Source organism: Struthio camelus, chromosome 3, assembly GCF_040807025.1.
Source record: "Struthio camelus isolate bStrCam1 chromosome 3, bStrCam1.hap1, whole genome shotgun sequence".
NCBI lineage: Eukaryota > Metazoa > Chordata > Aves > Struthioniformes > Struthionidae > Struthio > Struthio camelus.
Genome location: NC_090944.1, coordinates 77,151,615 through 77,163,656, shown reverse-complemented (window position 1 = coordinate 77,163,656; position 12,042 = coordinate 77,151,615). Strand labels below are relative to the sequence as shown.

General features: G+C 39.4%; 1 protein-coding gene across 19 annotated transcripts in view; it reads right to left on the bottom strand.

Moving 5' to 3' along the window:
- Positions 1 to 12,042, bottom strand: part of PHACTR2 (phosphatase and actin regulator 2) — a 125,999-nt gene that overhangs the window by 12,008 nt on the left and 101,949 nt on the right. For all 19 annotated transcript variants that reach the window (XM_009673590.2, XM_068938554.1, XM_068938544.1 and 16 more), the window contains 4 exons: positions 10,937 to 11,093; positions 8,441 to 8,496; positions 1,902 to 1,963; positions 666 to 803 (listed from right to left, as the gene is read on the bottom strand). In XM_009673590.2, the coding sequence (XP_009671885.2) occupies positions 666 to 803; positions 1,902 to 1,963; positions 8,441 to 8,496; positions 10,937 to 11,093 (413 nt within the window). The remainder of the gene's footprint in view (positions 1 to 665; positions 804 to 1,901; positions 1,964 to 8,440; positions 8,497 to 10,936; positions 11,094 to 12,042) is intronic.

Here is a 12,042-nt window from a genome sequence, read left to right as displayed (position 1 = left end):
GCCACTCCTAAACTAGATAGGCAGCTCCACTGCTTGTTCTAGTGCAGTTTGTGCTGGTTTCTGGAAAGATCAACCTAGCTTTGGAAAGATCAACGTAGGTCAAAGGGTGAGGTGCCAGGTGCCCTGACCTCCCACTTAACTACGTGAGGACTAGAGAGTCCTCGGCCCCTCCCAGAGCTGAAACCCAGCAATAACACTGGGAACATTTTTAATGTCTCCGTCTTGACTTGACATGGCGTTGTTCTCTGATCGTCAAATGTTAACTGGCATTAATACTAAAATACAAGTGGAAATAAAATCAGTGCTTCACAGTCCTCAGCTAAAAGACAATGGGTTCTTGCACATATCACTTTCCATGCCAAGAACATGTCACAGGATTTCCATAAAATCTGGGTCAAAACCAGTAGTTAAAGGGCCAGCACTTTCTGATATAGAAATCCTACAGCTTTCTTTTTTTTTGCTGTAACGGTCCTGGCAAATACACTCTTAATAGATATGAGTGGTTTCTCTTAGCTGCAGGCAATAAATGCACCGTTCCATGACAATCTCACTGCCTCCAGCAGATGTCATTCATGATGCCCACATCGAGAGAATGCAAATCGGAGGAAACCCTCCTGAAAATGAAAGATGTAAGAACTTTCTTATAATCTACATCTGTCCCTTGCCTTGTCTGCGGGAGTTAACCTGGCCCAAGGCTTGTCTGCACGACGGTCATAATCTGGAGAATCCGTGACCTCCACGTATTCATTAAATCGTAGGATTCTTCTTGCCTGAAGTTCAGCCACTGTAGGCCTCAGGCTGAGCTGTAAGTGGGAGGCAGAAAATAGTGAGTTTAATAAGACAAAATAAAATAAAATAAAAGCTGAGGAAATGATACAATCTCAAGAGAACTTCAATGGTATTTCTAAATAAGGTCACTTTCAGGTGTCTAAAAAAAGGCACCAACCTGGGAGTGCAGCACAGGAATGGGGAAGCAGCACAACCTAATTTCTTCAGTTATAAAAATAGTCTTTATCAGGCAGGTCATAAAGAATCTTGACAGTTATCCCTGGAATATTAATTGTGACTTTGCAACCGTCATACTATTTACCCCAGTAGACAATAGATCTATTTGTGTCAACAATTACACAGTCTGCTGTGTTCAATTATAATACAGAAAATAGTCAGCATTTGGAAGGGTACGTCTAACTGAAAAACAGATTTTGTGGGGGGAATAACTGAGAGTCTATCTTTAGGATTAGGATGCCCAACTACATGTTTTCAGTCACCTCAAACAACATTCACTTTAATTAACTAAGGACCATCATATTACGCAAACAAGATACTGCCAATGTATTTTTGCAGAGAAGGGCAGACTAGGAAGACTTAACGATATTATCCCCCATACGATATTATCCCAGAACTGCCCCCAAAAGTCAGAGCAGCATATCCGCTGCTTTATTTATAGGCAGAATGAGGCATGTAATCTCCCTGGGAGCAGCCAAGCCTACTGACTTGTGGCTAGGAGAACGGTGAAGGGATTTCTTTAGGGACACACTGCTTTTTGGTCCTCTCCGTTGCCGGGAAATCTGGTGTTCTAGGGAAGACTGGATCTATGCGTTTGACTGCCCCCAAACATATATGACAGCAGTGGTCATGCTCAGAGAAGAAACTAGCCTGTCATTTCTTTCTCCTGCTCACACAGACAAAAGGTAAGCATGGCCAGACTCCCCTATGTTTTCTCAAGTGTGGGAAACTGGACTGGAGTTTCCCCCAAGGACGATTTGTCTTGCACCGCCTTTGAAATATGACTGATGGAGATTTGCAGTAATACATATACACTGAATTTTAGAATCTCATAAAAAATAATCTTAGTGTTTTACTATGTACACAAATATACAACACAAAAAACACATCATCACCTTTCTACTGAGTTTCCGTTTTATTTCTCTTTTGGCTTCCTGTTCCTCTTCTTCATTCTTCTCTGTTTTTAGAAGAGATACAAAGGAATGAACGTTTAAGCACTGTAACTGCACACACTGTATTTCTCTTGGCTGAAAGCTTCAGGTCTTAAAGTCACGGCCTATGTTCGGTCACGTTTCTGGGCTATGCTGAATGTAATCCCTCCTTTTTGGATTTTGCGTGCTCTCATTTCTTTTCCCTATCCTCATTTCCCCCAGTTCTATAGACATCTAGAGTCACCCCCATGGCCAGGAACATAGCAAAAAGAAAGCTGCTGTCATTTCCTTCCTGTATAACAACAATTAAGAAGTACCCTGAAAGAGCTATCTAACATTTCAGTTACTTGTCCTGACATCACAGTCACTTCCAGCATGCCATTTATTGACTTTAGACTAAGAGTCTAACAGCGCTTGCAAGTGCTGAGAAAAAAATGTTTGCTCTGAGTATCTGAATCAGCCTGGTGTCCTCTACTGCTACAGAATACAATGAAACAAATTTTTGCAGTCAGATTTTAGTGCAAAATGTTTCTATGTTTCTGTCACTTTAGATTTTTTTATTTCTGATTTTTTAATGCAAGTATATGAACTGAAGTATTCAGTACTCAGGTCCTCTTAGTTGAGGGCGACTAACTAGATGAAATGCCACGTACAATTTCTGTGCCCTGAAAAGATAAGGCAAATAATTACATGTGCATTTTCCGCAAGTATTAGGGCATGCAGCTGCAACCTTTATAAATTTCTGGGCTAACCAAATTTGATTTCTTGAGTGTCAGTGAAAAGTAAACTTACAAAGGCACAGTCATATGGACTCAGCATTTTCTCAAATTGATGTATGCTTTGAAGAATATTATTTGCCTTATCAGTCCACCTCTGATGCTCATGTCTAAGTTTAACTTTGTTGTGGCTGAAACACACCACCTAGAACTGTTTGTAAAATTCTGAGCCTGTTTTCTTCAAGGTTGGAGGCTATGGATTCCAAGCTGTGGTTCAAGGCCAACTATAAACATAAAGGGACTTCATTTGTCTATTGTGGGCATGGCCAAATTGTACAGATGAAAAGGCAGTATTAAATCCCAGTCTAATATTATTTGCCCTGTCTGCTATGGCCAACCTGCTGTGTTAGTACACGCAGCTTGGCCAAAAGGAGTCTGAAGGTAGCTTCAGCCTTGAACTCATGACTGTTACACTCTATTTCTGTCTCCTCCATAGATACAGAGGTAACACTGAAGACAGATCCCCCCACGGTACTTGCAGATTTCCTTTCATGACCCACAGTCATTCCTGCAAGAGGAACATGAGGGAAAAGGGAAGAGGAACGATTGATATAACAACATAATAACAAAGAGAGGAAAGTTACAGTAAGAAAAAGCTAATGCCAGTGCAAGCGCTGCCCCACAAGATTTTAACATCAGCTTCAGATTTCCATTGGCAAGGTCCAATCTTGTAGACTTGCTGCCAGGTTGGATCTATTGTCGATGCTGATTTTACTGAGATACTGAAATGTGAATGTAATTTATGGTCTATTATTTATGGTCTTTTCTCTTAAATCCTGAAGAAACAGATAATCTATTTCTTCCAGAGAAACCATAAACTGAATAAAACAGAAAGAATGGAGAATTAAAGATTAATCTAATTTTTTTTTTAATTTGTACTAATACTTCTATCAATAAACAAGTTGGCCATACTTGGGCACTTACGACTTTAAGTGAGAACTCTTTACATGGCATTTTTACGTAACCAAACCATAAGCTCTCTAGCTGTTTTAGGACAGTTACAATAATCTGTAGGATACTGACTTTTCTTTAAATATGCTGTCTTCGCAATCAATAAACGTAGTATCTGAGGTAATTAATACAACCTGTTCATTCAGTCTCCATTCACATGGGATTTGTTTCACGTAAAAAAAATTCTGTCCTTTCCATGAACAGGGTCTCTTAAGTCCCACCTCTCAGAAATTCTCCAGTAGCAGACACAACAGAAAAAAATGTAACTGAATACACACATCACTGTACAGAATTTTCTTTAATTTTGCTTGTAAAATATACTCTTGACTAGTCCTATCTTGACATTTCTTTGCTATCTAAATCACTGCATCTCCTAAGAAGCAGCAATAAGAAGCTTGAGGTAAGAAACAGTAGCCCACAGTGCTTAATTTGTATCATAAGAAACACCTGTTAACAGCTTGGCACACCTGAAATACTATTTCTCTAGTGTTTTGGGAGAATAAATAACTCAAAAAAGTTGATCTGGTCATTTAAGAAGGCTGAAGATTAGCTGCCTATCCCAAGTTGTGAAGTTACACCACTGTTAAGTTGCAAACCCAGCATTCCATTATTGAGCTATGGGAAGGCTGGATTCAGGAAAAGAGGTGGAAAGAGATGATGAGCAAGAAAGTCATCTTAGCAGCTGGGCAGTGGGTGTGGGCACACATAGCCCAGAGGAAGCTGGCAAGGAAGACTGGAAGCCAGTTTTGCAGAGGAAAGCTCCCACTGAAGGCAGCAGCAACTTCCTTCACTTCCAGGCAGACAAGGTGGGGATTAAACCCGTGGGGAAAAGTGAGTCCTCTGCATGAGAGGTCAGGGCAAAGGACATGGTTTATATATTGAATTTTTTTTATTTTGAGAAATAAAACTCAAGAGTTAAAGAAAAGGGACTGAAATCTGGTGGTTGCTGCTAATGTTCTGAATCTGAACTTGGCAATATTCTCACTGCTAATATTCTTAACCTGAATGTGGCAGACTGGCCCCTCACTTATGGCCCTGGCCACTCTTCCCTCATACCTAGAACACCTATTTCAAATCTCCAAACTGCTCTCTACTGCTGAGTAGAATGGTGTTTTAAGCTGGTTACAGAAACGCTGCCCTGACGCAAATTCTTACCAACAATAATACCTATCAGGTATTTTTGTTCCTTTAAGGTGAAAGTTCTGAAAGTTGCTGTAGTGATTTAAGAATATGTGTGCTGCTAAAAATAATGGTTCTGGTGCTCCTTGTTCCTTTGGGTATTGTGGAAAATCCCGCCTAAAGTGCCAAATATTAGCTGCAGGTATGAACTGACTTGCTGAAACAGAAAAACATTAATGCACAGAAACACATTTCTGACTGCTTTCCGCCTTAAAAGCAGATCTAATCTGTATGATGTGGAGAAAGAAAATAAGAGCGTAGCATTTTCAGCTGCAAGTCCCCTCCTCAGATGTCCTGCTGCTGCTATACTGGCAAAGGACCAGCTGAGCAATCTCCTTTTGCTTACAAGAGTCCTAAGAGCTGCATGAGCACACAGGTCGAACCAGGATTTGGCTCCTAACTAAAAGAGTTTTATTTAGTATCACTTATCACGTCCTTGGAGTTAAAAAATCCAACAACCAAAGCGGAACAAATAGCTTCCCCTGGCACCTATACCTTTATTGCTGCTGCAAGTTTTGCCATATTAAATATGGTCCTCTTCTACTTCTGTTGGACACTTGTTTCATAACAGAAGGGGAGAAAGAGAAAAGGGAAACTGCTCTGCCTTAGGACTATTCTGTTTTTTACCAGAAAGTACTCCAGGAGCATAAAAGTGAACTTTCCACTGCGTCCCTATGGGGATTAACTATGTTTAGACTTCTCTGTAGGCTTGCTAGGGAAAGAAAAAGAAAAGACAAACAAAGTACTTGCCTCTTGGAATGCTATGGAACGCAAAAAGCAGTTTCTCTTTCTTCATTTTACAAACAAAGATAATCATTAATATTCCTTAACTAGCACCAAGAGCTAAACCATGTTTTCTGCTAAGCTAGTATTGGCAAGCATGCAGGTGTACAGTCCAAGAAGTTCACTGTCCTTAAGAGATACAGGAAAAAATACAGTTACCTTAATCTGAAATTCCCAGAAGAGTATAAAGTTTCTCTGTCATAATACAATACTATAAATACTATTAGCTCAAAGGCAGTACACAAGAAATCTGTCTGTGTAAAACCTGGGACTTTATCTATTCCTTCAAGTGACTACTGAGTTATCCTAACTTCTTTGTTTTTGTGTGGAAAGAATCAGAAGTCTTGGATGCTTTTATCCCAAATTGTTTTTATAGAAATCAGCCTAGTGATTAAACTCAGTCACAGGATTTTCAGTAACTGGTGGTTTATCTGGAAATATTATCAAAATAAGATTCTTGTAACACGTATTTCCTCACTTTAACTGGAAATGCAAAAAAAAAAAAAAGAGGAAAAAAAAGAAAAAAATAGTGACTTTTTCTGAACCTCCTAGAAGATTTGGGCTGGACTTAATTCTGAAATAAACATTTAGATCTCTGTCGCTTAGTTTATCCTCAAAGTCTGATAAATATTATCAGAACACTAATTTCCCTTAGTTGTAGTTTACATATATGCAGTAATATAATCCCTTCTCCCCATCCACTGATTAAAAATAGAAGGAACGAAGCTTCATGAAATGAATCCCAACTTATTCACAAAAGTTGCCTACAGCAACGCAGGCATTTAGAAGACGTAAACATTTTCAAATGATCCACAGGAAGGGAATGTAATAATTGTGCTAAATACACAAATGCTTTAAGAGCTGAGAGAACCTGCAATGTCAAAGGGCTCTGAGTTAGACTGTCACCAAAAACAGTGGCTTGTTTTGCTTTGTTATTTTAGGATGGCTCTTAACTTGAAATGTTCTATATGACAGTAATAAGCAAAAAGCAGTTGGGGATTCTACATGGTCTCGTCAATTATTCTGCTATTTTTTGTAATTTATAATAATTCTGCTTTCCCACAGTTATTTTTAATTCTCCCTTGCTCCTTTAAGACAGACTCACCGACGCAGCAGCTACAGACAAGAAGAACAGTGAAGAGATACTGACCGCAAAGTGTTGCCAAAAGCATAAAGTAAACAAGCTGAAACAGGAGAAGAAATCTATTAACTGCTTCCAAATTTTGAGCTACTCATTGCAAAAGTAGTAAATAGCAAAGGTGATTTTAAATAGATTACAGGTGTGTTGCTAGATTAGCTGTCTAGAGCTTAGCTATCTAGAGATTGTGGCAGGGAAGCCCAGCTGGTGTTCCCAGCTCAGTGGCGGTAGCCATGACCACCAAACGTGTCTTGGAATTACCACTGTCACGTGGTCCAGCATGTGCTGTTTATCATATAAAATACATTTGTGTTTCACACTGTATCTTTATTACAACTATGTGATATATAGCTTTTGAAATTACGCCCTTAAAAAGTCTATTCAGGTTATGTATTGGACAGGAGTTCCTTAAACCCTCTCCCACGCACCATAGTGCCAAAACTGTAGCTTCCCCTTTTCAGCTAAAACGTGGCGTTATTTGGCTTTTGAGAGCTCAGACAACAGCAACAGGATGTAATTAGCAGGAATGGTTGCCTGAAAGCCAATAACTGTTATTTCTCCTTGATTTGCTATTCTGAGCAGGTGATGCTGTTGTCATCAGTCCATGGATTTTGCCAGGTAAACAACCCATTTCCGTCTCCTCCATCAGTATGCTGTGCACAACGGAATGAACTCCATCTTTACTGAACAATTGCCAGAAATGACAATGTTACAGCTCTTTCAACTACATCAATGTGAAAAGTTCTTATACTTTAAGAATACGTGCTATTTTGGATTGGCTGCTATGTGTGAAAGGCTTCCACGTGGATTTGCTTCCTTGTAAATACTATTATCATTTATTTCTTATATTTCTACCTAAGCATCAACTACTAGCCACCCTTGCAGAAAAGACATAGGGACAGAAGGACCTGGCCATGACAGTTTTTAAAGAACGTTTTTAGGTAACATACATATTATGGACACATTCATAAAGGAAGACAAAAAACGCCTGTTCTAAAGAGTTTGCCAGCCTAAGAACAAAAGCAATGTAAATAAATTGGCGAGTAGGTATAGTAGGTTTACATCCAATGTTCTCCATTCCTCTGCCCCTGACTATTTGAATTACGGGTTCAACTTTTTCATCAACGACATTGAGGAAGGATTTCTTTCACCAGTAGGAAGATGCTCAGTGAGGATATCCTGTGCAGGTTTCAGTAAGGAAGAAGACAAACACATTTATGTGAAGAGGCTATATGAAGGCCAACATACTCAAGTAGCTGGCACATACCTATTCACTCTCTGCGAACACTTCATCTTTCCGCTTTCTACTTCACCATCCCTTGTATCCCACCTCCTCCTGATACTCCTTCTTCCCCCTCGTAACAATTAGTGGAACTTTAAACGGCCTAGAACTACTTCTAAGGAGTATCTAATTCATTCCTAGTCTATGCAACCAGCTCCAAGAATTGGGATTGTGACCAGGAAAATTTAGCACCTTGAATATATGCAGTCCTCATAGCTGCCATTACAAGTTAACACATAGGTCTAGCGTTGATGTGTTATTTTCTAGAGCATCATTTCTGCCCCATTATGAAACTAACAGTAGAGTAACAATGATCAGGCTTCCAGATGAATCCAACATATCTTGTGCTCTCTTTCTAAGTAAACAGTAGTTTAAATTTGCATAAAACACTTACGCTTTAGGATATTTCTTTGCTCTAGCTCTTCAGTTGTAGGCCTCTGGCTAAGTCTCCTGTGAGAACAGAGCAAGCAACTAATTTAAAACCAGACCAATTAAACCAAATAAAATCTTATGATTTGTAATACAGCTTAAATGGTGTTTCTCATGTAGCCATGCTATTCTTTTCCAACAGAGGTATTCAATTACACAGGTAATTTCCAGACACAGTTGTGTGTGTGTACATGTAACCTCAGTACTGAGTGGGCATTCGTTTTAATACCTGTACTATTGCCATTTGAACACAAAAGTGATTGACACTTGCGTAATACCACAGAAACAGTGCCAGCAAATTTTAACTCCCCACTTACAAATATAATTTTATGGAAGAGCTCATAAAACTTTTTTTCCCTATGCATTATAATTATAATAAGCTGTGCAAACACAGCTGATATTCTGAATGTAAATCCTATTCATTTTGGGTCTGTTTTTTTAAAAACAATCAACAGATGCATTTTCCTTACCAGCTGCTACACACATTAAAATTGTGGAGTTTTAATCAAAACTTCCTTTTTTTAGTTATTTGTATAGTGGAGAACATGGCTAGTTTTGGCTTTATGTTTACTAAGCAAGTTCATCTGGGGCTGAAAAGGAGCAAGAAGGAATTACACCAGTAAAATTAATTTTGCACCTGTCTTAGAGCTGAAAGTCCCAAAAGGCAGCCTCTCCATCCAGTGCAACTTCGCACGATTAACTACAGGTTATCTTTGGCCTCATGAAACCCATCCAATTCAAGCCACGCTCTGAGAACCCTTAGCATGTCTGTGACCTTCAGAGACAAAGGGGAAGATGCAGGTGGCATGGGTGCCAGCAGAGGAGACAGGGTGGCAGGCCATGAAATGGGACTAGGGAGCTGAGCTTTGAAGCGTGGACTTTCTAGAGAGGAAAGCAGGTGAGGAAAACACAGCTATGGAGAGAGTGGTTTTCAGTCACGCTGTGGGGGAGTTCTGGCAAAGAACTGCTGTAACACTGGACTGTCTTTTAAAAACAGCTCGAACACCAGATCAAATTATGTACAAAGCTTCCATTGTATACTTGTGATTTTTAGATTTTGAAGAAAAGACAGGCAGGTATAAAACAAGTGGTCAATCCCACATTGTAGGAAATTCCAAAATTAAGACCTGATCCCACACTAACTGAACTATGGGAAAGATTTCCATTAGTTTCAGTAAGTTTTGAATCAGATCTTTATGCTGCCAGGTGCTGACTACAACATTATGAGTTTTAAAAGAACATGCACTAAACTTGGTTGTGATTTCAGACATGAACACAATTCGGAAATTGTAACTCACATCATAAACTCTGTGAGGGGGGTCCTGAAGTTGACCCAGGTATATTACTGCCCGTCATCCAAATACTACTATGATGTGGTGAATGTGCCAGCTCGCTTGCAGAACCAGCAATGTTACACAAGACAGTTTAAGACAGGAATCAAAGAACAGTTTGTTCAGTTTAAGCCACAGAAAGAAAGACAGATAAGCAGGATGTGATTACCAGAGCTGGAATTTGGTCAGGAAATCAGTGATAACAACCATGCTGCTTTATTAGTAGAGGAAAAATGGCCCATGGATTCTACACAATAGATGCATGTTAAGAAATTAAATAAAATTATTTAGCGAGCTATGCAATTCACAGAATGATGTTCTAAGCGCTGATATAGGGCTTCTGTACTTCTGTACTGCAATAGTACTGACCGGACTACCAAATATGTGGAAATCCCTAACAAACACAGGACATCCTCCAAATCTGTCTGGACAATATTTCTGGGCACAAGAGAAAAGGGCAGGTCTGGGAAAATGTAGAGATACTGTAGTCTATTCTCAAGGAATTATGAGAGCCCAAATTAATATTGGTGAAGAAATTTTTAACAAAATTCTTGGAAAATACAAGTCAAAACTAGCTGGTTTTCATGAAACGTTCTCCAGTCCGGAAAGAGAGCGTAGCGCATATCCTATAGCGGTTAAGAGCATGACATGGCTCAGAGATGAGCACACTAAACCCAGGTCTACAAAGTCAGTCTCTGTTAGTTTCTTTTGTTGGAACCAGTATATGAATAATTAAACATTTAAAGAGCAGGAGGAGGATGGGGAGGGACAGAAGAAAAGAAGATACAAAGAGAGACTCTATATGCCAGGAACTACAGCTCTCATCTGAGATGGGGATATACAAGTTCAAGCCCCAAGCAGCCAGTTTTGAGGAGAAGCTTGAACCATCGTATTGGTTGTTCTGGACTAAGTCTTATTCTCTTCCTCTTTTCTTAACATTTCAGAAGCTCTAAGTTTTATTTCATAAAGAACAAAAACTTTGTGAGAAATAAAAATATTGTTCTCCAGCAAGTTCTACCATGAAGATCCTGCAGCATGTATCAGGCCGAATTTAAAATGTGATCCCAATGTTCTTGAGTCTCTTGCCTCACCTCCTCTTAGTGAAAACACGTTTACGCTGCAACAGATACCTCACTAGCTTCGTTCCAATCTGATGTCTGATTTCCTGCCTCTCCTCTTCAGATGTACGCTGCAAGATGTTTTTGTCTTCCAATTCTTTCTTAGATGGTCTGTTGCCAAGTTTGATAGCAAGAGTGTCCCTGCGACGAATTTTACTTGCCAGAGAGCCTGAGGAGAGGAGGAGGAGGGTACACTTAGTTCATTCATGCTTAGGTTACAGACACAAATTCTGAGTAAGGACTTTAGTATATCCCTAAAGCAGCTTTGTTCCCACATGCTGGAGAGGAATTTTAATTAACATCAGAAGAAAAGTAGCTTCAGCTCAGTTCACAACAATAAAAAGCTGAAAGACCTACACGAAAAAGCTAGCAACCAAAATTACAGAGTAGTTTTACAAGCATCGCTTGTCATCTGTGCTGTCATAGGATAAAAATGACAAATCTGTGCTTAAGTGTCTTTGAAATCTGATACATTACAGGTTGGTTTATTCGCCTATTTTACATTGTTAGTAAACTACTGCTTTTTCTCCTAAACCTTATATGGTTTATTCTCATTCTCTCATCTTTTCCTTAAGCCTTCTCTTTTCTTTTTTTTTTCAAGTTAACATCACTTAGTTCTTGTGCAATACTTTTCATCTTTAGCATTGACTAATTCATAAATTAAAAGGTACCTTTTAGAAAGTGCTCTTAGGGCTTGTAAAATATTCCAGGCAGGAACCCCCAGCCATTGAAGCAATCTGTTTATCCACAAAACAGATACAGTGGAGACAACAGCCAATTTTCCCAGCATTCCCTTCAGCCAGCTATGGAAGCAAATATGTCCTTCCCTTGTCTCTTGATATTCTGACTGAGGGTACTGCATATGCTCTCCGTAAGCAGGCTTTTTATGATGTAAGACAGTTTGGTAATACCAGAGGCTCCGAACTCACTTTTCATAAGATGCTGTGCAGCTGTCTGAATACACTAATTTTCGGTTCGTATTCAAACCAAAGGCAGAACCGCAGAAGACTTCAGTCTCTTGAGCTACACGGCTCTTCATCTTCAGCCAGACCAGTGGCCAAACGAATGAAATGTTCATTCTCCCTCATCCCTCATCATCATTTCTGCGTACAGAAATC